Raw genomic sequence first — 25,934 nt, 5'->3', positions numbered from 1 at the left:
TAGTTAGTGTTCAACAATCAGATACAATTACATCAAATCACTTAAATATTTTTATCTATTATAATTTGGTAGTGTACTTCCATACACATAATCATTCCATCTGTTAAATAATACATTTCCATTTTTCTTCACAGATTTTGCTTTCTTTTTATTCTGATAAAATAACAACTTTGATGGCTCATAGCAATCAAATAATTTTTATGAGACTGAGATGGAGTTGAAAAATGTGTTTACTGGTCATGTTAATAACAATAAATTTAAATATAATAATCCAAAAAGTTTTTTAAATAAACTTATTTTACTAAGTAAAATTTATATTAGCTGAAGAGGTAAATTGAGCCCTGAATTTTGCATTGTGCACTGCAAGCAAACCTCCAGCCCAGATCTGGCAGTTAAAAAGATAAAAAATACTTACATAAATTTTATTTCAAGTAGTACTTGGACAATAGAATAAATTACAGATTTATTCTAACATATGTGTGTGTGTATAACAGTATATATATAAATAATATATTATTGTTATGTGGATTAATGATTACTGTAACAAGTAGATATAATCGAAATGTAATACGCTTACTTTGCAGAAATGACCAGTTTATCCCAATGTGATTTAATATCATCATCTTCAGGCTGTTCTGCGATATATAAACCATCAAATTCCAGTCGTCTGGCAATTTCCTTTTCACGTTTGAATATAGCTAATGGTACCTGTAAAATATCACTAATATTAAATTTAAAATATGTAATTATAAACTACCTCATCAGTCTTCATGCCATTACCCCAGACATCATATAAATTAAATTTCAAATGTACTACTATTAATCAATTTTTCCAGCATTTTACTTCATTAATATGTACTTATTTTTAACTAACTTTATTTTTATTTATTACAAATAAAAATATAAAAAAACATACAAAAAGTTAAATGACAAGTAAAATAACATTAACAAATTGTTACATAAAATATCTATATCTATACTACTATGTAAAGATGAAGAGGGGTTTTGTTTGTTTGGAATAACCAAAAAAACTACTTGATCAATCACAACCAAATTTTTACCCATATTTCTTTGCATAACTTAGAAGGTTTTTAGATATATTTCACCTTGAAAAAAAAATTAAACACACATACATATATATATATACCTAATAGTGGAGGTACACACACATATATATATATATATATATATATATATATATATATAATAGTGGAGGTTTGCAGTTGAAGCACTAACTTTAATGAATTGAATTTATGAACTATGAGTCTCTATCATTATGTGAGCTGGGATAATGATAGCATTAGGAATTAAATTTACACTACCTAGTGAAAATTAACATTTTTTTTGAAAATATGTTTTAAGTAAATTTAATTAGATTTTCAATTAATCTGTAAGTATGTAAATAAGCAGATACTAAACTATCTAAAATGTTCAAGTTCACAGTACATTGAAGATACTTAAAATTCACTACTGCGCATATTGATAAAATGCTAAAAACAGTAATTATTTCTAAATAAAAATAAACAAAATCTGTGGACATATAAAAAGGATAATGATAAGATCTTGCCTTAAGATGGTAATAAGCAATCAGCATAGCAAGAGAAACAAGTGAATGTAACATGGCAGCAAGTCTCATAACATGTGCCATATAAAAGAAATCTTCATCGACATGCACAAGTTCTATTGGATCTTCTTCAGCACTCTCTCCACCACTTCCTTCACCACTTGCTCCGCCGCTAGCTCCACCACCTTCTTCACCAGACATTCCACCTAACTCTTCCATCAAATCCTCTACAGATCCATTATCAACTTCTCCACTACCTCCTTCATCGTCTTCACCAAGAGTTGTAACCTGTAATAAAGAAGATAAATTTAGAATAATCTTTTTTATTTGTTAATATAATTTCATTAGTTTTAACTGAAAAATTATGTGAAATAGAAAAATTACATAAATTTTTAACAGTGATAATAAGTAACCTTTATTGGAAAAAAATATTATATTTTCTAAAGTAAACTGTTTTTAAGAAAAAGTAGAAATGATAATACTATCAAACATAATAGGCTGCCCATTTGTCCTGTTTTTCTTGGATAGTTTTTTTTCAATAAAATATTCTTGTGCTCTAAAAGATTTTTTGGGATGCTCAAAATTCCCAAATTTTGTGATAATGTTTTGGTTTGTAGTTCTTTGTAGTTCATTGACACTACCATTGTACACTATGAAGTGCTACAGGTACAAACAAGGCATTTTGAATATTTTATTGCTGTAAGTTTTTAGCACGAAGTTGGTATCCCTGCTACAATTTTTTATTATTGCCAATCAGTTACCAATATGAATAACAACCATTTACGGTCCTAACTTTCCATTTTTCAAATTATCAAATATGTCTATAGTGTGTGATCTTGTAAAGCTGACTCGCGAATACTTAGAATTTTTTTTTATCTATGAAATCATTATCTATAAACATGTCAAAACAAAAATGTAGTTTTAACAGCAAATTGAAAAGTGAGTTGCCTTTTATTACTGGAAGTGGAGAAATCATAGAATGTACATTGTGCAAGTCAAAATTTGATATTGGACATGTTGGATGGTATGATGTAGTAAATTAAGTTAAAACAAAAAACACTGCATGGCTGCACTGCATGCTAACAAAAGCATTAGTGACTCTTTTTCTACGAAACCAGCAAGTGAAAAGGACAGGCAGTTGGTAGCGCAAGAAGCCACTTTCATGTTCTACAGTGCAATGTATAACAAAATTTTAGGTCAATGAACTTCACAATTATTGTAAAAAAACTCTTCAATCTTAAATATACATGTGGTCGTACAAAATATAATACAAGAACTTCTAATGCTACTGCGCCATATGCAACACAGGAAATTTTTGATGACCTGAAAAAGGTAGATTCATTTCAGTGATGATAGGTTCATCCAATCATCTGGATTTGAAGATAGTCTCACTTCTAGTTAGGTATTTTCATCTTGAGTAGGGAGTTATGTTGGAAGTACTAGAATTAGTGAATTTACATGAAGAAGCGTCAGATTTGCTAGTGAATTTTTTGTTGGAGGTTTTAAAGAAATACAAATTTGAGAAGGTGATTGCAATTTCTTTAGACAATATAAATATAAATTTGGGTAGTAAACAAAGGAAAGGCAAAAACAATTTGTTCTAAAAATTGCAACAAAATCTGGTAACAAACTGACAGGTATTGGCTTCTTTCTTTTTTCCTGTTTAGCCTCTGAGAATTACTGTTCAGGTATTACTTCAGAGGATGAATGAGGATGATATATATAAGTGCAAATGAAATGTAATCTTGTACACTCTCAGTTTGACCATTCCTACAGGTGTTGGCTGCCCTGCACATGCGGTAAACAATGTTTTACAAACTAGTTCAGATTTCTTACTCATAGATTTCCAGTTGATTATCAACAAAATTTATCAGCACTTCCACATATTTACAGTACAGGTTAAATCCTTAAAGTCATTACATGAATTTAATGAAACTGAGTATAAAACTGTACTCAGGCACAGTAAGACAAGATGGCTTTCCTTCATACCAGCACTGCAAAAAATTGAAGACATATATTCTCAGCTGTAAAATGCTATTTCTTCTTCCTTGATAAATCCCCTGTTGTTCTCAAATAATTCTTTAAAGACCCTCTTTAATTCCTTGTACATTTCCTTACAAGCCAATTAAATTTAAATGCTTATAAACATTTTTTTTTCTTTTTGTTCTGACCACTAGGAATCACGTTTGCGTAGTTTTGAATCCTTTTTCTTTTTCCAAAAGGTTTTCTTTATTTTGCTATATTGCTGTTGTTTTACTTTCGTCCATCTATTCAGGTTTATACTCTTCTTTTTCTTTCTTTCTGGAAACCTATATTCTCAAATCATAAATAATAAACATTATTTTATGCAAATTATTAAATTATGCAAATGTGATGTATTGCCACTGATGTAGAGGAGTCATCCTCAGTAAATAAAATTTCAACTAATACTTAACTTATGAGCATTACTTTATAGATTGTTTAAATACAATTTTATTGTTATAGGTTTCTATGATTTTATAGTTAGAAAAATAATTTCTTCAATACTGAATATTATTTGTCATCATAATTCTTGATTCACAAAAAGAAACACTTCTGTTATAAAAGGAAAAATGTAACATGTCATTTCAGAGTTTTTAGGCCCTAACAGACAGAATAGTTTATTTTTAACTTAATGATTTCAGATAATTTAAAAATGTATATGTTTGCTGTATTATTGTTAAAAAAATAAATGCATATAAAGAAATATAGACTTATAAAAGTTATAGGCTATAAAATTTATATTGTTATACTTCCACACTGTTTTATCAACAGGAGCAGTATTTGCTGTTACAGCATGAATTATTCATTGATTTCCAATAATAACAAGAACATCAATAAATAAAAAATGACATAAAATTCAACTTTTAATTTATTTATATGGATAAATTTAATTTTCTTTCCACAATTCTTAGGATTAGCAGGTATACCTCTAAATATTTTGACTACCCATATACACATACGCCACGAAATTAAATTTCATCAATTGGATCAAATTATTTCAGTAATCAGAATTATAATATTTATCATATGAAAAACATTAATATTTAAACAATTACAATTTAAAAAAATAATCTACCATTATCTATTGAATGATTTTCTATTACACATCACCAAAATATTTAAATAATGAACTCTCCGTTACTTTTTAATCTTTATATAGAACTAGCAGTTAATGATGTTAAAGAACAATTTAGATTCGGAGTAACAGTACAAGGTGAAAAGATAAAGATGCTACGATTTGCTGATGATATAGTAATTCTAGCTGAGAGTAAAAAGGATTTAGAAGAAACAATGAACGGCATAGATGAAGTCCTACGCAAGAACTATCGCATGAAAATAAACAAGTACAAAACAAAAGTAATGAAATGTAGCAGAAATAACAAAGATGGACCACTGAATGTGAAAATAGGAGGAGAAAAGATTATGGAGGTAGAAGAATTTTGTTATTTGGGAAGTAGAATTACTAAAGATGGACGAAGCAGGAGCGATATAAAATGCCGAATAGCACAAGCGAAACGAGCCTTCAGTAAGAAATATAATTTGTTTACATGAAAAATTAATTTAAATGTCAGGAAAAGATTTTTGAAAGTATATGTTTGGAGTGTCGCTTTATATGGAAGTAAAACTTGGACAATCGGAGTATCTAAGAAGAAAAGATTAGAAGCTTTTGAAATGTGGTGCTATAGGAGAATGTTAAAAATCAGATGGGTGGATAAAGTGACAAATGAAGAGGTATTGCGGCAAATAGATGAAGAAAGAAGCATTTGGAAAAATATAGTTAAAAGAAGAGACAGACTTATAGGCCACATACTAAGGCATCCTGGAATATTCGCTTTAATATTGGAAGGACAGGTAGAAGGAAAAAATTGTGTAGGCAGGCCACGTTTGGAATACGTAAAACAAATTGTTAGGGATGAAGGATGTAGAGGGTATACTGAAATGAAACGACTAGCACTAGATAGGGAATCTTGGAGAGCTGCATCAAACCAGTCAAATGACTGAAGGCAAAAAAAAAAAATGAACTATAAACACAAAATTTTAAGAGTGGTTTTGTAATTCAAAATTTAATTCATAGTACATCTTCGTATATTTAGCAATCATTTATAATGCATAACAAAACACTCACGGTTTACAAAATGAATCCATTTGTCTTACCATGTTACACTAGGGTGGGCTGAACAATTTCTGGCCTGACAAAGAAAAGAACAGTTTTTTGGATTTCTTTACTTTTATTTTTTAATATAATCTCCACAAAGATTAATACACTTTTCATAACAGTGCTCTAATGTAGTTATACCAACTTTATAATGAGATTTGTTGAGCTCAAAATACCCATTTACATCATCAATGACATCCTTGTTACTGTCAAATCATTGCCCGCCAAGCCATTCCTAAGATTAGGAAATAGGTAATAGTCACTGGATACCAAATCTGGTAAATAAGGTGATTGGGAAAGCAACTGGAAATTAGTTCATTGATTTTTAACCATTGCAATGACTGAGAAATGTGCTAGTGAATTGTCATGGTGAAACAAGATTTTTTCTTTATGCTAAAAGTGACAATTTTCTTTTACTTCGTCAAACCTAGGCTAACAGAAAACCTAACCTGAAATTTTGTATACAGGCTATTGAAGGATAGTACTGTAGAAGGTCAGTAAGAAATTAGACCTGCTGACACTGTCTATGTGTCAGGCTGGAAACTTCTCAGCCCATCCTTGTAATAAATACATCTTGATCTCTGTATAATTTAATGTTAATGAACGCTCAAAAACCTTAAAAGAATATTTAGCCTAGGATTGACTGTAACAAGTTTGTGCTTGTAGTAGAACTGTTATGAACTTCACAAGTATTTATATGACAGTATATAAAATAGAAAAATTATAACTTTTGTTACAAGATTTTTCTGAAATTATAAGGAAAATGTGGGCAATAGGTGTAGCAATTGGCACAAAAATTTGTTTTATGGATCACAGTTCAAAAAACTTGGCTGGGTGCAATCATCAAAGGAATCCAATACATACTAAAACCAGAAAATTAAGAATTATTTTAAGAATTAAATAAAATATAATACCTTATAGAATAGCAGAATGAAATTGATACAGAAAGCAAGCACCAATGCAACATATTTGAGATTGTAGAAATTCCTTGCCAAGAAACTGACAGCTCGATGAGTATAACCATTAAAATCAATCTGAAAAAAACAAATCAAAATGTATTCTATTAAGTACATTACAAAGTTTAGTTTTATAACTACAAAATTGAAACTAACTTATTATATTTAAAGAAGTTTTACGCAATAGGTGTTTAACATAATAGCAGCAATAAGAAAAACAAGTGACTCCAACTTTTTCAAATCAGTAAAATTAGATCATATATACAAATTGTTTATAATATTATATTAATTAAAAAAAAAAAAACTAAATATTGTTTAACACTACAATTTTAGCTATTCATACAGGATTATGGATTACCAAGACATTTGTACAAAAGAGAATTTTTTTTAATCACTTTTCCTGAGCATTGTTTTCATCAACATTGTCCTTTCTATCAGGCTATTCATATTATATAATTTCATTGAAAAACAGTACTTCTGTTTGGTAACATAAAGTAAACCTTATTAAAGTGAGAAATATTGTTCCAGGAAGGATTATGAAAACAACTGGAGAAATTTTTTTGTATTTACCTAACTAACATTTAACTTGATTATGCATTCATCTGTCTAGTATTTATATGGATGTACTGTTACGTTGCTTACTATAAATGTGATGTACAAAGAAGTACATGACTGTATATTACGTTATTAAAATAAATTGCAAATAGAAAATACTCAAAAATCATTTATAATTACAGTTTTCATAAAACAAACGGTTAACAGTTTTTGTGCATTTTGTATTTTTAAATTTGCATATGTGATATCATCCTACTACCAACCTAAACCCTAAAGTAGGTTTTGCTAGCTCACACCACATTTTTTGCCTTACTAATAGCTTTTTCTTTATTTTCTTGTATTTGTTTGTACTCCTTTTATATTTTCTTAATTCATAATACATATTTCTATATTTAGCAATCATAAACCATGCATAAACAAACATCCAAGGTTTACATAATAAATACGTTTATCTTTTCATGTTATAATAAATACATCTTATGATCTGTGTACTCTAAAGTTACTGAGAGTTCAAAAACCAAAACAAATTGTTCAGCCTAGGGTTGACTGTAACAAGTTTGTGCTTGCAGTTAACTGTTATGAACTTCACATGTATTTTAAGTGATTATGTAATTACACAGTACCTCAGCTACTAAAAAAAAAAAAAAGTAAAATAAAAAAAAAGTATTATGGATGAAAGGCAAGCAATTTGGCTCACTTCTTTACATTTTTACTTAATAATAATAATAAATCTTTTAAGATACAAATTAAGAGAAAACCTAGAAGATAATTCAGCAGGATTTTGATATAACTAGTTTATTTGACTAAAGAAATTAAAAATATTTTCTCTGATAATAAAACTACAAAAACTTGATGTTTATACTACTTAGCAGGTAAAAAAAAAACTTTCTTTGATAAAATGACACTATAAGTCAGTCAGTTGTTTCATCATAGAGAAGTAAAGGTAAATCTGCAATTATAAAAGGTAAGGAAGGAATCAAAGGATTCTATATCTTTGAATTATCACTTCAGTGGCCTAGAAGAAAGAAAATTGTACAGGTATACATATATGGAAGGAAGTACAAACAGATTCAGTTTTTGATTGCTTTTTAACCTATAATATGAAGTAAGGTTTTTCTAACAATGATACTTTTGGTCTGTATCTGAATATAAACGTTATTGAATTAGTGGGTCTGATGATATCTTATATAAAAACTAAGAAAGAAAAAATCAACTGAATAATATTAGTAAAACAAAAACAATTACTACATTTTTATTTTATTACTATTAACTGAAAAAATTCAAACAGCATACCTTAAATAACTTTGTTTTTTCAGTTTCCCATATTTTTCCCCACTTTTTAAGCAAGCATGGAACATTTTAACAGGATATGAAATACAAAAATAGTAAATCTTCTACTTAAGTAGCAAAATTTGATAGAGGGAGTTGGATATAACATTAAGTAAAATTACAATACACTACATTTAATGAATTATTTGTGAAGCATTTACTTTTTCTGAATATTAAAAATAAAACTAATCATAACTACTTAAAAATGTGTTAAACATGCTCATAATAATGTAGAAAAATAGAAAACACTCACTCTTTTGTAAGTAAATTACATAATATAACATTAGGTTTAGTTTTGACTACTACTTTTAGTTGCATTTATTTAAAAAAAATGATACTATATATGAGGTATGGCAGAAATGTAATAAAATTACTTAAGTTGCAAATGAATTGACAACAGCACAACTCCCTTCCACAGAAGTACAATTGTTAACAACTTGACTTCCAATATCGGTTTTAACTTTATACTGTTACTTTTTATCAGGCAGGGTATCACACACCCTATTCTTCTGATGAGTTCTTATGACCTTTTTCGTTTACTTAAACTGAAAATCACCTGAAAGGTCATTTAGGAACTATTTCACCATCCAAAACATAATGACAAATCAACTGAAAGCAATCTTATGTGAGGACTTCCCCAATCCTCCTATGAAGATTGTGAGCATATTTCCAGCAGTGTCTAGCATCTCAAGAAAACTACTTGGAAGGAGACAATTTTGATTTGCAAAAGGACAGTGTTTGCAAAATTACTTGTACATACAGAAACCTATAAAAAGTGATTGCTTTTCTGTTACACCTTGTGCAATAAATTACTAATTTACATTAAAAGATTTAATGTACATTCTACTCCAAAATAGCCTTGTGCAATAGATAAAATGATGTTTATTTTTAAATAATTAATTTTAAAATTCAGTTTTAGTACTAATATAAATATGAAAATAGGAATTGATTTTTTGACCTCCAGAACATTTTGAGAAAGTTAAAAAATTAAAATATGCTGTTACTTCTCCATTAATAAATAATTAATAATTTATACTTTTCATTTATTCTGTGTGTGATTGTTTGTGTGTGTGTATAAATATATTTAAATTCTATTAAATCAACCACCTAGTACAGAATATTGAGATAAGATACATCTTACCTTAATTTTATCAAGAAAGTACTTTAGCGGAATCCTGCATCCTCAGTCATGATTGAAATAATTCTGTTAATCAGGATTATTATTATTATTCACAATAATAGAATTATTTCAATCATGACAAAGGATGCTGGATCCCACGAAAGTACTTTCATGAAAAATTAAGGTAAGATATATATTATCTCAATATTCTGTAGTAATGATTGATTTAATAGAATTTAATATAATTTAATGGTACAGAGGAATAATATGAATCTTAAAAAGATTTATTTTAATTTCAGTAAAATAATATTATATATAATAATAATAAACCTAAACAAACATGTAAGGGCTACTTGGAAAACAACTTTAGAATTTAATAAGTATTGCAATGTACATTTAAATTAGATTTAATGTTCTTATTTTAAATACAGCAGTTACAGCATTCAAATTTATATTTTAAAGAGGTATTTGATGATATATCAAAAGCTAGGAACTTATTTTATCTCACTGTAATTAAGCAAGTATTAATAATTATGTGTATTTGTATGGCTTGTTACTTCTATTAGATTTACCATCACATTATTTCATATTTGAAATATTATTTCTATGTTTGCAATAATATTTACTACACAGTTATCTAAATAAAGGTACATTGTGAAATAAATGTAGTACCTCTTACAGCTGTTTAGATTGTTTCTTATGTGTACATGTTCAATTCTTAGGTACGTTTTTATTTTCATTGCAATATTTAATGTTTAAAAACTGTCTAGATGATATTAGTAATGATTCTTTTAGATTTGGTTAAAACTGAGATGTACGGGGAAAAGTGAAATGTGTTATTCTAACTTCAACAACTACTTGTACCTTACCTTTCTTTTTCCTGTTTAGCCTCCGGTAACTACCGTTTAGATAATACTTCAGAGGATGAATGAGGATGATATGTATGAGTGTGAATGAAGTGTAGTCTTGTACATTCTCAGTTCGACCATTCCTGAGATGTGTGGTTAATTGAAACCCAACCACCAAAGAACACCGGTATCCACGATCTAGTATTCAAGTCCATGTAAAAATATCTGGCTTTACTAGGACTGATATTTTTACACGGACTTGAATAGGTACAACTACTTGTACCTGCCATCTTATTTCTGCACATTGTTTATTTAAAAATCACTGTATAAAATTACAAAATACAAATAGATTTTTGAACATAAAATTTTAACTTAAAAAAATGTATTCATAGTAATTAAATACAAAAAAAATCATTTTAAAAGAACAGTATTTATATTTAAAAATTAAAATATTCTGCTTGCGAGACTAATAGTTGTTTATCAGAAAATATAATAAATTAGATTTAATTATTGCTAAGGTAGTAAGAATAGGCATGGATGATAGGCATTAAGATGATTAAAACTGCAAATTTTCCTATTTTTAGAACAGTCTTCAGTAAAATCAAGACAACTGTAATACTGTTCAAAAAGCTTATGTATCCATTAACATAAAGTTTTTCTGTCTATGATTTTAGCCATCCCTTCATGATAAACTGAAACTTATTGTCATCAAAGTAGAGTAAGTCATTTTATCAGGTTCATAAAAGTGATAACTGTTAAATTATTAATTTTGAATTTACGGAGGAAAATCTAATTAATAACTTCCCAATTTGAATTGTTTCACTAAATCTTGGGTAATTTTAGCAGAGTTTGTGAAATGCATTTTAACACAAGAAAATTACCCCAGAATTCAATGAGTGTAATTTATCAAAAATATTTCTAATATCTCAAATTATTCGGAGTCCACTATGATACCACATTCCTCAAAATCTATTAAAAATGGTTGTACTTAAGACTTTTGTTTAGAAGACAGCTATTATGATTTTGTAATTTGTCAATTTTTTTGTTGTTGAGCAATGGTACCCATTCCATTAACAAAGTTTTTTTCTGTATTTTATTTTGAAATCCAAGTTTTGTTAAGGTAATTAGATTAAAAATAAACAATTACCAAAATATTGCAATTATTATTTATCTCAAGACAAATATTATTTATCAACCATCCAAAATTGTATTATAAAGCCACCTGTGAAAATGCAGAAGGTTCAGTAACAGTTTCTTGTTTTGATTCTGCTTCTACTGCAGCCATTACTGCTTGCTGTTCAGCAGCAACTTCAGCTCTTGCAGCAGCTTCCTTTCTGGCTGCTTCTCCACTGAAAACAAAAAAAACAAAAATTAATAAAATTGGAAAAAATCTGATACTAATATAAAATGAATTTAATTATTACTCAATAAGAAATGTGGAAAAATTATTAAAATTTTTTCCTAATACATTACTATTAAATCTCAATACTTGTATGAATAGAAAATGAGAATTATTAAAATAACTTATATTAAATTCGTCAACAATGATTTTGTTATATACCAATATTTGCTGAATGTTATGTATTTTTAGGTCCTGATTCTGAATATGAAGTCAGAATTTCCCTATTGGTCTCACGTATTTTTTGTAACTGCCCTTCCTACTTTCCAGCATGAAAAATGCATGTACAATATATTATTTATTGCAGCCGTTAAACTGCTAAATAAACTATAACTTATTTGATTTTATAAACAGCCATGAAAAATAAGTAACATTATTACTTACACAGTAGTTAAAACAGATACAAAAGACAAACATATAGTTCATGTCTTATTTTTCTCTAAATGTAATTATGCCACCCATTAGTCACCACTGCACATTGTAAATGAATTTTGTTTTGCATAAACAAGTGATGCCAAAGCAAAGGTATTACATTACTGCAATAAAAATATTACATTATTACATCATTGCTGGATGTAATACCGTAAACAATAAACAATTTATCATCTGGCTAAGTAAATTTCAACTATATCAGTCAAATGTAAGCTCTCATGTGTACCATTTAATAGTGTAGCTACTTCTCCTAACAATTTGGAATTTAATTTTTGTAAGTCAGTGTATATACTAAATTAATGTGTGTATAAATTGTTTCAAGTTTTATAACACGTGCATGAGCGCACTGCAGTGAACTAACTTTTTAATAAAAATATCATGCAGTTACATTAACCATCCAGACAGTTTCTGTGACATATGTGATGAGGTACAATTAAAGTCTCAGAGAAGAAATTATAACTCCACTGATAAAAAATCATATGAACTATATTTTGGATTTAAATTGATCAGCAATGCTATTGACCGTCTGGTTGAATACATCTCACATAACATTTACAATTTCAATGGTTTGGAGAGAACTGAAGGATCACTTCATAGACTACTATTTTTGTATAATGAAATATAAAAGAAGAAATATTTGTTGGACCACAAATAAGAACTAATGAATGACATTAAACTTGAAGATATTTGAATGACTGTGAGGTTACTGCAATGAAAGCTCTTAAAAAGTTTGTGAATAATTTCCTTGGAAATCATATGGGAAACAACTACAAAGAACTTATTTATAACTGAGCTTCTTAAATACTATAAAGCACTTGATTGTAATGTCACTAACGATCCACTTCTTAGATTCTCATCTGGATTTTTTCTCTATCAATTTTGGAGCAGTGAGTGACGAACATGGAAAACGTATTCGCCAGGAAATATCTACCATGGAAACACGCTATCAGGGAAAGTGGAACTCAAAAATGCATGGGTTCCATTCCTTTTGGTCACAATTTTTTTTCTTATAATAAAAAATAATAATTACAAAAAACTATGCCTGACAGAAGGAAACCATTTATATATTTAAAATGAGCATCAAAAATACTACAAGATTCAGGTATTAACATTCTTGTAACAAAAAAACAAAATTTTGTTGTCCAGTGTTATCTACGGTGATCCTTGTCAGATGAGTAACATAAGTTAAACTTATTTCACTTAAAGCAGTAGTTGTTTTCATACAGACACAATAGCTAATATTTTATTTCTATATACAAAATGTCATTATATTTAGGCTAATACACACACACACACACACACACACACACACACACACACACACACACACACACACACACACACACACACACACACACACACACACACACACACACACACACACACACACACACACACACACACACACACACACACACACACACACACACACACACACACACACACACACACACACACAAACCCTTGCATGCTCGCACGCGCAGGCATATGCAGGAGAATATAAGATAAATATAAATCATGATTTAGTTGGAGAAATATTTACTAAAATATTTAAGGAAACTTAGAATACATTAGACCATAAAGCTATTGTTTATATCTAAATCATAAAAAATTTTGTTAGTCTAACTGTATACTAAACTTTACCATACTTATGTCTTTCCTTCATAACAGAAATTACATCTTTGTAATTTTTTTTGTTGTCTTCAGTCATTTGACTGGTTTGATGCAGCTCTCCAAGATTCGCTATCTAATGCTAGTCGTTTCATTTCGGTATACCCCCTAAATACTACATCCCTAACAATTTGTTTTACATATTCCAAACGCTGCCTGCCTGCACAATTTTTTCCTTCTACCTGACACTTTAATATTAAAGCGACTATTCCAGGATGCCTTAGTATGTGGCCTATAAGTCTGTCTCTTCTTTTAACTATATTTTTCCAAATGCTTCTTTCTTCATCTATTTGCCGCAATACCTCCTCATTTGTCACTTTATCCACCCATCTGATTTTTAACATTCTCCTATAGCACCACATTTCAAAAGCTTCTAACCTTTTCTTCTCAGATACTCAGATTGTCCAAGTTTCACTTCCATATAAAGCGACACTCCAAACCTATATACTTTCAAAAATCTTTTCCAGACATTTAAATTAATTTTTGATGTAAACAAATTATATTTCTTACTGAAGGCTCGTTTAGCTTGTGCTATTCGGCATTTTATATCGCTCCTGCTTCATCCATCTTTAGTAATTCTACTTCCCAAATAACAAAATTCTTCTACCTCCATAATCTTTTCTCCTCCTATTTTCACATTCTTTGTTATTTCTACTACATTTCATTACATTTGTTTTGTACTTGTTTATTTTCATGCGATAGTTTTTGCGTAGGACTTCATCTATGCTGTTCATTGTTTCTTCTAAATCCTTTTTACTCTCGGCTAGAATTACTATATCATCAGCAAATCGTAGCATCTTTATATTTTCACTTTGTACTGTTACTCCGAATCTAAATTGTTCTTTAACATCATTAACTGCTAGTTCTATGTAAAGATTAAAAAGTAACAGGAGTAGGGAACATCCTTGTTGGACTCCCTTTCTTATTTCGACTTCTTTCTTATGTTCTTCAATTATTACTGTTGCTGTTTGGTTCCTGTAAATGTTAGCAATTGTTCTTCTGAACATTTTATTCCAGTCTACATTATCGAATGCCTTTTCTAGGTCTATAAATGCCAAGTATATTGGTTTGATTTTTTTAATCTTCCTTCTAATATTAATCTGAGGCCTAAAATTGCTTCCCTTGTCCCTATACTTTTCCTGAAACCAAATTGGTCTTCTCCTAACACTTCTTCCACTCTCCTCTCAATTGTTCTGCATAGAATTCTAGTTAAGATTTTTGATGCATGACTAGTTAAAACTAATTATTCTGTATTCTTCACATTTATCTGCCCCTGTTTTCTTTGGCATCATGATTATAACACCTTTTTTGAAGTCTGACGGAACTTCCACTTTTTCATAAATATTACACATCAGTTTGTATAATCTATCAATCGCTTCCTCACCTGTACTGCACAGTAATTCTACAGGTATTCCATCTATTCCAGGAGCCTTTCTGCCATTTAAATCTTTTAATGCTCTCTTAAATTCAGATCTCAGTATTGTTTCTCCCATCTCATCCTCTTCAACTTTCATTTCTTCCTCTATAACACCATTTTCTAATTCCTTATCCTCCGTATAACTCTTCAATATATTCCACCCAGCTACCGACTTTACCTTTCGTATTATAAATCGGTGTCCATCTTTGTTTAACACACTATTGGATTTTAATTTATGTACCCCAAAATTTTCCTTAACTTTTCTGTATGCTCTGTCTATTTTACCAATGTTCATTTCTCTTTCCACCTGAACACTTTTCTTTAATCCACTCTTCTTTCACTAATTTGCACATCCTGTTTATAGTATTTCTTTATTGTCGTTAGTTCCTTTTAGCTTCTTCATCACTAGCCTTCTTATATTTTCTACGTTCATCCATTAGCTGCAATATATCCTCTGAAATCCAAGGTTTTCTACCAGTTCTCTTTGTTCTGCTGAAGTTTACTTCTGCCGATTAAAGAATTTTAACATTCTCCCATTCTTCTTCTACATTTTCTTATCTTTTTTACACGGACCTCTTGCGATGTCCTCCTCAAAAATCTTCCTTAACTCCTCTTTCTCAGGCTTCTCTAAATTCCACTGATTCATCTGACATCTTTTCTTCAGGTTTTTAAACCCCAATCTATATTTCATTATCAATAAATTATGGTCGCTATCAATGTCTGCTCCAGGGTAAGTTTTGCAGTCGAAGAGTTGATTTCTAAATCTTTGCTTAACCGTGATATAATCTGTCTGATACCTTGTAGTATCGCCTGGCTTTTTCTAAGTGTATATTCTTCTATTATGATTTTTAAACTGGGTGTTGGCAATTACTAAATTATACTTTGTGTAAAACTCTATAAGTTGGTCTCTTTTTTCATTCCTTTTGCCCAGCCGATATTCACCCCTTCCTTGGCTTATCTGATGCTTGCATTCCAGTCTCCAACTATTATTAAATCTTCATTCCCTTTAATATGTTTAATTGCTTCATCCATTTCTTTGTATACACACTCTACCTCATCATCATCATGAGCGCTTGTAGGCATATAGACGTTAACAATCGTTGTCAGTTTAGGTTTTGATTTTATCCTTATTACAATGATTCTACTACTATGCATTTTGAAATACTTTACTCTCTTCCCTATCTTCTTGTTCATTATGAAACCTACTCCTGGCTGCCCATTATTTGAAGCTGAGTTAATTATTCTAAAATCACCTGACCAAATTCGTTTTCTTCTTCCCACCAAACCTCACTAACTCCTACTACATCTACATTTATCCTATCCATTTCCCTCTTTAAATTTTCTATCCTACTAACCTTTTTTAAACTTCTAACATTCCACGCTCCGACTCATAGATTGTTATTTTTTAATTTTCTGGTGACCCCTTTCTTAGTAGTCTCCTCCCAGAGATCCTAACGGGGGACTAGTTTACCTCTGGGATATTTTACTAAGGAAGGCGCCTCCATCATTGCTATATGAAAATACAGAGAGCTACATTTTCTTTGAAAAAAATCAGCTGTAGTGTTCCATTGCTTTCAGCTGCGCACTACTCAGAGGACTGAGTGATGTTGATATGACCGTTTAAGTCGTCCTGACTTACGCCCTTAACAACTACTGAAAGAGCTGCTGCCCTCTTTCAGGAATCATTCCTTAGTCTGGCTCTCAACAGATACTTCTCCGATATGGTTGCACCTTTGATCCAGCTACTCTGTATCACTGAGCATTCAAGCCCCCTCACCAACAGCAAGATCTCATGATTCACAGAGGGAGTACCTTTGTAAAAAAATTTATCAAAAATTAATACATGAATGTAGAGTCTCATTTGGCAAGTTTTAACAAAATGGGATAGGATTTTCATATAATCAAATGAAAGAAGGTCTTCTCAAGCTTACCTAATGCACCCCCTATAATGAGAACAGTACCTAAAATAGCAATAGCAATTAAATTTGTGACTTGCCAATTACAATACTGATAGTCCCAACATAGTAGAAATAGAAAAGTGTTGCACTTTGACACAAATTACCAGATAAAAATCAGAGAAATAATAATAAAAAGTGTTAATGTTATTGCAAACCTTTTAGACAGATTTTATAAATTTCAAATTTTATTTTTTTTTAAAAGGAAACCTCTAACATATTTTTGAAATGGTAATGCTCTGCTTTATCTATCCTGTGAGTTTTATAAATTGCCAGATAGCCTTTCATATTATATACATATAAGTATATTAAATTTTCTTCATGTTAGATATTGTGTGGTAACCTTTAGACTCTGTTTTTTGAGAAAAATTACAACTAACACTCCAAATATTGTATCATCAAAGTTGCTCTCTTAAAAGAGAAATCAGATCATTCTCATTTTTTTAATGGTAATTTAATAAAATAAATTAATAGATAGTAGAAGATTCAGGAAAAAAAACATAAAATAAAACAATAATAATAAATAAAAGAAAAAATTACACCACAATTAATTAATAATTTACCCCAAAAGATCAGCTAATGTAATTCCAGCTTCAGGTTCCCCTTCTAGTTTAACTCCTTCTTCTGTACCTTCCTCACCAGGTTGTAGTTCTTTACCTTCCTCTCCAGGAGCAGTGGTTGCTGGCAGAGATCCATCTGTTAATGCTTTAAGCCTAATGAAAAAGGTTATTTAATTATTAAAGAACATGAACACACTAGGTAATCTAACTGTATGTTGTTTTATTTTTTTTTACAAGATATTTATTAATTACTATGGCCAAATTGTTAATGCAAATAGCAGCAGGAAAATTAAAATCAGTGTTTTTTTAATCTGTCAGACCAGCAGCAGTCAGTTTCTGATATAAGTTTCTTAAATGGCAATATCAGAAAAATGACAATTAGATTACAGTAATCAATCTGTTGATCACTAATTCACATTTGATCTTCCAAATTTTTTATCAATTAAGAGTTTACAATCTGTTCCTTCTATCATATTCTATGTTTATAATTACTGACAATATAATTTTGTAAATTATCAGAGCAGTTGAAAATCGGTTTTCTTCTTTAGCATTAGACATCATGCTGTACTTGAATGAAATTGTTTTATTATTCCTTTTATTTTATTTATTGACATTCATTATGAACCATAAATAGATGGAAGACAGGATAAAAATTCTTTGAAATAGTGTGGTTTTATAATGTTGAGAAAAAAAAAGTGAACTCTTGAGAGAGAAAAAAACCTCATACAACTTCCTTGCAAAGAATTTTTTAATGGCAATAATGTATTTTTCATTAATGTCAATAATGTATTTTTCATTAATGTAATAATTTTTTTTTACATAAAGTGATTTTAATATGATTTAGTTAACTAAAGGCTAAATTTTAAAACCAATTTTAAATCATTGCATGAAAAAATGCATTAAAATTGCCTACTATCACAGAAAAATAAATGATCATCAGTTTGATTAAATGAATTTCACAAAAATGAGTTTATTAGCTTTAGTGATCGCCAAACAAATTTTTCATTAACATTTTTCTAGGTGTTACTTTCTTTGGTAAGTCAGGTACTTTGGAACCATCAATCAGTATTTAAAAAAATTATTACATTAATTTTGTTTTAATGAAAAAAATATATTACTCTAAAGCCTATAATTTAGTTTTTGAGAAAAGTTAAACACACACAATTTTATACAAGTCAGATTCATAAACAAGAATACTTTATTTTCTTTCAAAATAAATATTGCTAGAAGGAACCCTGTGAATGTGTTCTACAGGAATATTTATTCCTTCAGAACAGAATGTGTGTTAACTGTGTCAATAATTCACCTTGAGGTTTATCTATTAAACCACCTGTAGAATTTTTTTCCTTCTGATCATTTACTTTTACAGAATAAAAAACATGAATGTACATTCCACTTTTATAAAAAATATTTTTATAGTAACCATCCTTTTTATGAGCAGTCTGAATATCTCTAACGATGAATTCATGTTTCATCCTTTTTACTGCTTGGTGTAATGTAAAATTAGTAATTGAAAATAATCAATAATCAAATTGTACAAACTATTTCAGTCGTTGAATTCTGAAAACTATTTCCAATTTAATGTTTGTCAACCTACTGTCCATTTTCATTGCTGTCAGTAACTACTGGTGGAAGTGGTAGAGCTTCTTCAGTGGGTGGAACTGGTGGTGGAAGAGCTCTTATTGGACCCATTATCTCTTCCTCTTTTTTAACCTCTTCAACAGGTTCCTCAGTCTGTGTACCTCTCATTAAGGACATTAATACTTTAGCAATATATCTGAAAATTAAATAAAGAAATAATTAACTGTTAATAGAATATATTAATGGTTTTATTCTGAGAATCAAAAGAATCAAAACTACTATTCTGTTACATAAAAAGTTCAGCAAATTTAGAACTCATTTTATTTTACATATAAAATGATTATTTTATGTTGTACAATGTAAAACTGTCATTAGCACAGCGAGTTAATTTTTTTTTTAAATATATTTTTTTTCTATTTAAAATATTTAATTTTAACATCAAGACATATAAGAAAACATATATTAAAATAATTATAGTTTTGTTTTGGATAATACATCATAATTAAAAATTTGTTTGTTTTTTATTTTTATAATTAATTTTATTTCTTAAAATTATAATAAATCATTCAATATTCAGCTACATAGTAAATCACTAACTTCAAAACGATACATATGTATAGCACATACATAATTTTTATTCTTCCTGATAATTAAAGTCCGATCAATATATCTAGAATGATTTCTTAATCTTATATAAAAAGTATACTGTCATTATTAATTTAAAATACAGACAAATGTATTTTAATAAAGACACTTCAACAAAAATCATTAAAATTTAATTTTGGGTGATTTTATTTGTTATAATACAATGAGAGAATGAGGATCATTAGTAATACATTATGATAAATTCATTGCTAAAAACAAAAGAGATCTAATATGATTAATATTTATATAATTTTAACTATCATACGTTTTAATTTGTATTAAGTTAACTGTAAAGTGGTGTAATTAGGCTCAGTACATTTCTTTAAAACATAATTAATCATTTTAAACGTGTGAAAAACACAGTTTGTATTTTTAAAAAAGTGGTTAATTTTATTTACTTTAAGTACTTCTTTAGTAAAATTTTCAGTAATAAATTTTATATAATAATCTATAAATAATGTTAACAGTAATGCAATACAAATAAATAGACCTATAATTTTTTTTCAGAAAAGAATGCACATAATTACTAATTACAATTAAAAAAACCTTATTGATTATATTACTATTTTAAGTTGATGTATTCTTCTAAATTACTCAAATCAGTAGTACATTAAAACATTTTTGTTCTAATTTATAAATAACTATATCAATTATTTCTTAATTATTAAGCATGAAAACAGAAATTTGACAGTCTCTATAAGTCTGTGAATCTACAAATGTGAGGCTCTATAAGACTTAGTGTTGTCAATTTCAATGATAAAAATGACTATAATAATGACATACATTAGGGCTCATTAAAAACAAAATGATCTGTCAAAAACAAGAAAATAAGAAACTGATATTATTATTGCTATATTTATACGGTAATACTATTACCATACTTTTTGTTTTAGAAAAATAATCTTTGTTATCTATCCTAATAATATAAATAAAAAAGTGGAAAAAAATACATCTGTTACAAAAATATTAGAAGAAAATAATCTTACTTAAGAATTACAGAAACACTAAATCCAGCGTAATAGAAGATGTAAAAAAACATTTTAAAGAATCCAATAATCAATTCTGGTACAGTCATTTGTTGCATTTCATTGATTTTATTTTTAATATTTGTTGGAGATAACATAGCAAAGAAAAAGTAAATACCATCTTTCACTGCTTGTGTAACTCTTCTTACAGGATCTCGAGCATTCCTGTAAAAAAAAAATTAAATATATTAATATATTATTGTAAAATTTAAATATTTCACATATATTCATAGATTCTCTAATTCAGAATTTCACATAACGGAGAGAACTTACACAAACAGCAAAGTTATTCGATTTACAAGTTAAATTAAATTACAATTTTAACTTGCTAAAGAAAAAAAAGCTGACAACACAGTTGTAGGATTTTTCTGTCCCTCAGCTTTTTCCTGATGCATGGCTTACACACAACATGAAAACCACCATTATCAATAATTACTTCTTCAACTGCTGATTTCATTGTGTTCAAACAAACATTTTGTGTAGCATTAGCAATCACATCAAGATATCTTGAAAATCTAACTGGTGGTTTTGAAACATTTAGTATGCCACAAAGTATTTCACCAGAATACTTTCCTTTACCAGCAGCACAAAGCCCTTACACTAATTTAATATTTACACCAAAGAAACTCTGAGTTTATTGTTCTTAGTTTTAATCAAAATATATGGAGAAGAATAATAAACTTTTTTCAGTACAATTACCACAAAAAAAAGTTTGAAGCCAAGCCAATATCACAAAAACTGTTTTCAAAACAGTTTCACAAAAACTGAAACGTCACTTCAACAACTTCAACATACAGCACATTTTAGAAGCACATTTAATAATTCTACATCTACAATTAAATACTTAGAATCTGAACTAAATTCCCCGTTTATATCTAAATCTAAATTACTTGTTATTTTACTACTAGATGCACTATTAGGAATGTCTATTTACTTTTGTAGGTTAGGTAACTTTTCATCACTTATTTCAAGAGTTAGGTCCATAATTTTATTCTTCCCAACATTATTACATTTCTTAAATATTTTCTGCGATCTAGGCATTATTAAAACTTAAAAATAAAAACTGAAAGCACACTTCACCAGCACAAAAACACAATTATCAAATCAAAAATATGTTAGTATACAACTACACATTGACATTATTATTGTACAAAATGTCTATAATAATAATATTGTTTAGGAAGATATTGATTCTTATCGATGTATCGATGTACAATAATGGTGAAAGATAGTGTGATAATTCAAAAGGAAAACAAGCGTGACAACTAAAATTGAAAGTGTTACAAGCAAAAAAACTGTTCTCCAAAATCTTACAGTAATTTATTGAAGATTCTAATATTTCCAATTAACATATCTGAACATATTGTATACCAAATTAAAGGAAAACCTCTGTAGAATAAATAAAGTAAAAAAAAAATTGATTTTTTTGTTTTGTTTAACCACCCTCATGGACTATCCTTCCACCATGAAAGAAGTCAAACTCAGAAAGTTGCCCCCCTTCTGTTTTGGGCTGAATACCCCCCAGAACAGAAAAAGTAATTAATAATTTCTTTTTTAAAAAGAAATTATCAGTTTATAAAATAAAAAATAAGTATTATGACTTCACTATTAAAAAAAAGATTAATCAGGTATGTAAATAAATAAACTGGATTGCTCAGTATTAATATAATATTAAACTGGATCGCTCACCATTTGACTACTGTTACTAATGTAAATATATATAAAGATTAGTATGTATATGTGAAATCCATTTGCCTAAAGACAAAATCCCTTCATCTTACCTTTCCTCATCCTCATCTGAAATATATGTGTACGCTGCTTTTCTAGCTTTTCCTCCACCTGCTCCTGAGTCCTCATCAACTGCCATTAAACCACTTGCATGAGTCATTTCAAAAATAGCATCTTCACAGAAGTTAACGAATGCTTCCAATTTTTCCTTATCACCACCTTCTGTGACTATTGAGTAAAAGAAAGCTCGTTTTGATTCCTACAGCCAAACCAAAAAACAATATTATATAAGATGGTATGAATGGTCACAATGTAATTCAGATATCACATGAAAATAATACAATAAATTTTACGTTGATGCATATATTTATAGGTTATTTAATTTTATGCTCTTTTTTGATGGAAGAATGGGTTTTATTTGTTTTGTTTCAGAACATCCACTAAAATTTACAAAGTAGAAGCTGCCGAGATAAACGCATTTAAAATAAATTAATGGTTCTGCATACTGAAGCCTATAAATATTGTATTATTGGAAATTTTAAGTTCTCAATAAGAGACAACAAAAACAGTTCTGCAAATTATATGATTTCAAAGTAAGTTGACAAAAAAAAAGAGTGCTGTTAAAATGGAAGGAGATTCCTTAATCTGCAATGTTTTTTAATAACCATAAATCATTTTTTATTAGGATTTTTTTGTTGCAGTCAGTTGTGATTTGAAAATATTACATACCTTTAATTTGTAATTTTTAAGGTTTTGAAAGGTCATAGAGATTGTGATCTGTTATTTGTTGAATTTTGTAGTGGAATGTATCTATATCAATGATGTACAACACAATTTCTTTTTGTATGAAATGTTAAAATAAAAATTTTATTGGTATCAGCAATTTTTACTAATTTAAACTCTGGAAATAAAGCCCAGTTGTGACATCAATAATTAGAGTCATACAGCAAGGTTTTCCTTAGAAAACTTATGCTGTTATGAAAATAAAAATTAATAAAAAAACTCCTTACAGTCATCACATTTAGTACATTTAGTCATAAAAGATATAGTTGGGAAAATATATGTGGGAAAAAATAACCATATTAATAATACATTACTACTTAATAACTTAGAAAATAAAATTTGTAAAATTAATGTAAATTTCATTTACAGTAGCATGTTAATTAATTCAAACACAGATTTCAATTAATAAAAAGTAAGTATATTTAAAAAAGAATGTACCTGTACAATTTGTAAAAATGTTGTAAATTAATATGTTCTCCTTTATTCTTAATCACTTCATGTACACAATTTGGTATTGATTCAACAAGTGTACAGCATATTTTTTTTTATCATGAAACCTTACTAATACTATTGCTTTAATGAGGTCAATATTAATGGAACAATTCATTTTTGAGAGTCATTTTTTGCCTATTGCCAAAAGACTTTCGATTGGGTTTAAGTCTGGGGAGTTGCCTGGCCACAGGAGCACTTTAATGTTTCATTCTTAGAAAAATTTTTCAACAGTTTTGGCAGTATGGCATGGTGCTAAATCTTGTTGGACAACTCCATTGCCTTGTGGGAATTTGCCTTATAACCTTTTCCTTCAGAATCTTTATATATCCACCACTTTTCAAAATATTGTCTACTGGAAGTAATGAAAAACAGCCTTCAAATATGAAACAACTCTAAAACATTTTTTTCTGGGGATGTTTAACTTATTTGGGATGTGAGCCAATGATGTATTTTCATCGGATGCTTTTCTAACGTATGGAACCCTTTGCCCCTGAATGTAAAAATGTGACTGTCAGTAAACGTAACATTTTTCCTGTCTCTTTTGGTCCAGTTAGCTAGTGATTTGGCCCACAAGAGCCTATTTTGCACACTGTTGGTTTTATGAGTTGCATTTTAGCTGACACTGAGCTTTACATCCAGCTGCAAGAATTCAGTGTCTATCAGTTGTCATGTGTAAATCTTTTCCACTGGTTGCTAATTCTTGATTTAAGTCCACAGCAGATAATTTTGGATCAAGTTTACTTATTCTCACTAATAACCGATCCTGCATTGGAGTAGTTTTTCTTTTGTAGCGACATTTGCCTTTCCTTTGAGATGAACAGGAACCAGTTTCTTTGTTTTAAAATAGCATTCACTGTCCCTAGTTCAACACCAAACTCAGAAGCTCATTTGTTGTTGTGTCATACTGGTATGCACAAAAAGAGAATCAATTTTTTAATGCTTTCTTGGAGTTATGTCCATTATTATATATTCACCTCGCAAAACAAAAAAATACATAAATATGATTTTATTATAAAAAATTGAAATAAACTTTTATAAAACATTATTTATAACATGAAAACTGAAAAATAACCAAAGAACAATAACCTCACATTACACACACAACTTACAAGAATGGGGTAGTCAAGTAGTATAGTTACAAAATAGAAATAAACAAAAAATTCCCTGTGTTTGGATTCATTTGCATGCTGCTGTAGACAAAATACAAACCTTAATTTGAGGTTTCTCCCACTGCTCTATATTTGATTCCTTAATTTCAAAGTAGACTCTTTCAATACGTTTACTACCACCCATAATTTCAATACGGCCAAGGAATGGCTCAAAGTAATTAAGTACACTACCAGCAGTTTCCAAAAATCGAGCCAATCTAAAATTCACAGAAACAAATATTTGAAAAAAGAAGAATAATAGGTCAATATTAAAATGAATTTATAATTATTACACTCATTAATAAACTGTAGTAGTTGTTATAACTTTTGTTGAAACAATTTGATATCATATGATTAAAAAATGTGATTTAGAGAATTTCTTTATAATTTATAGTAATTTTATAAAAATTATTTAATTATTTTTAAACAACAGATTTGAAGTAAGTTATTTATGTTCTAATGATAAGAAATATTTTATTATTATAATTAACACAAGTTAGATTTAATTATTTATACTTAAATTATATTTAATTAGTCAGATTTGCTTCT

The 25,934-nt window shown here is 28.8% G+C and overlaps 1 protein-coding gene across 1 annotated transcript in view; it reads right to left on the bottom strand.

Annotated features, from left to right (window-relative positions):
* RyR (Ryanodine receptor) overlaps positions 1–25,934 on the bottom strand; it is a 559,410-nt gene that overhangs the window by 17,827 nt on the left and 515,649 nt on the right. Inside the window, exons 89-97 of the mRNA XM_075355178.1 lie at positions 25,447–25,603; positions 23,016–23,221; positions 21,196–21,399; positions 19,581–19,760; positions 17,987–18,136; positions 11,772–11,898; positions 6,656–6,775; positions 1,568–1,852; positions 578–708 (exon numbers count right to left, since the gene is read on the bottom strand). Of these exons, the coding sequence (XP_075211293.1) occupies positions 578–708; positions 1,568–1,852; positions 6,656–6,775; positions 11,772–11,898; positions 17,987–18,136; positions 19,581–19,760; positions 21,196–21,399; positions 23,016–23,221; positions 25,447–25,603 (1,560 nt within the window). The remainder of the gene's footprint in view (positions 1–577; positions 709–1,567; positions 1,853–6,655; positions 6,776–11,771; positions 11,899–17,986; positions 18,137–19,580; positions 19,761–21,195; positions 21,400–23,015; positions 23,222–25,446; positions 25,604–25,934) is intronic.

The sequence above is a fragment of the Lycorma delicatula genome, chromosome 2 (genome assembly GCF_047948215.1).
Source record: "Lycorma delicatula isolate Av1 chromosome 2, ASM4794821v1, whole genome shotgun sequence".
NCBI lineage: Eukaryota > Metazoa > Arthropoda > Insecta > Hemiptera > Fulgoridae > Lycorma > Lycorma delicatula.
This window is presented reverse-complemented; position numbering and strand designations above follow the sequence as displayed.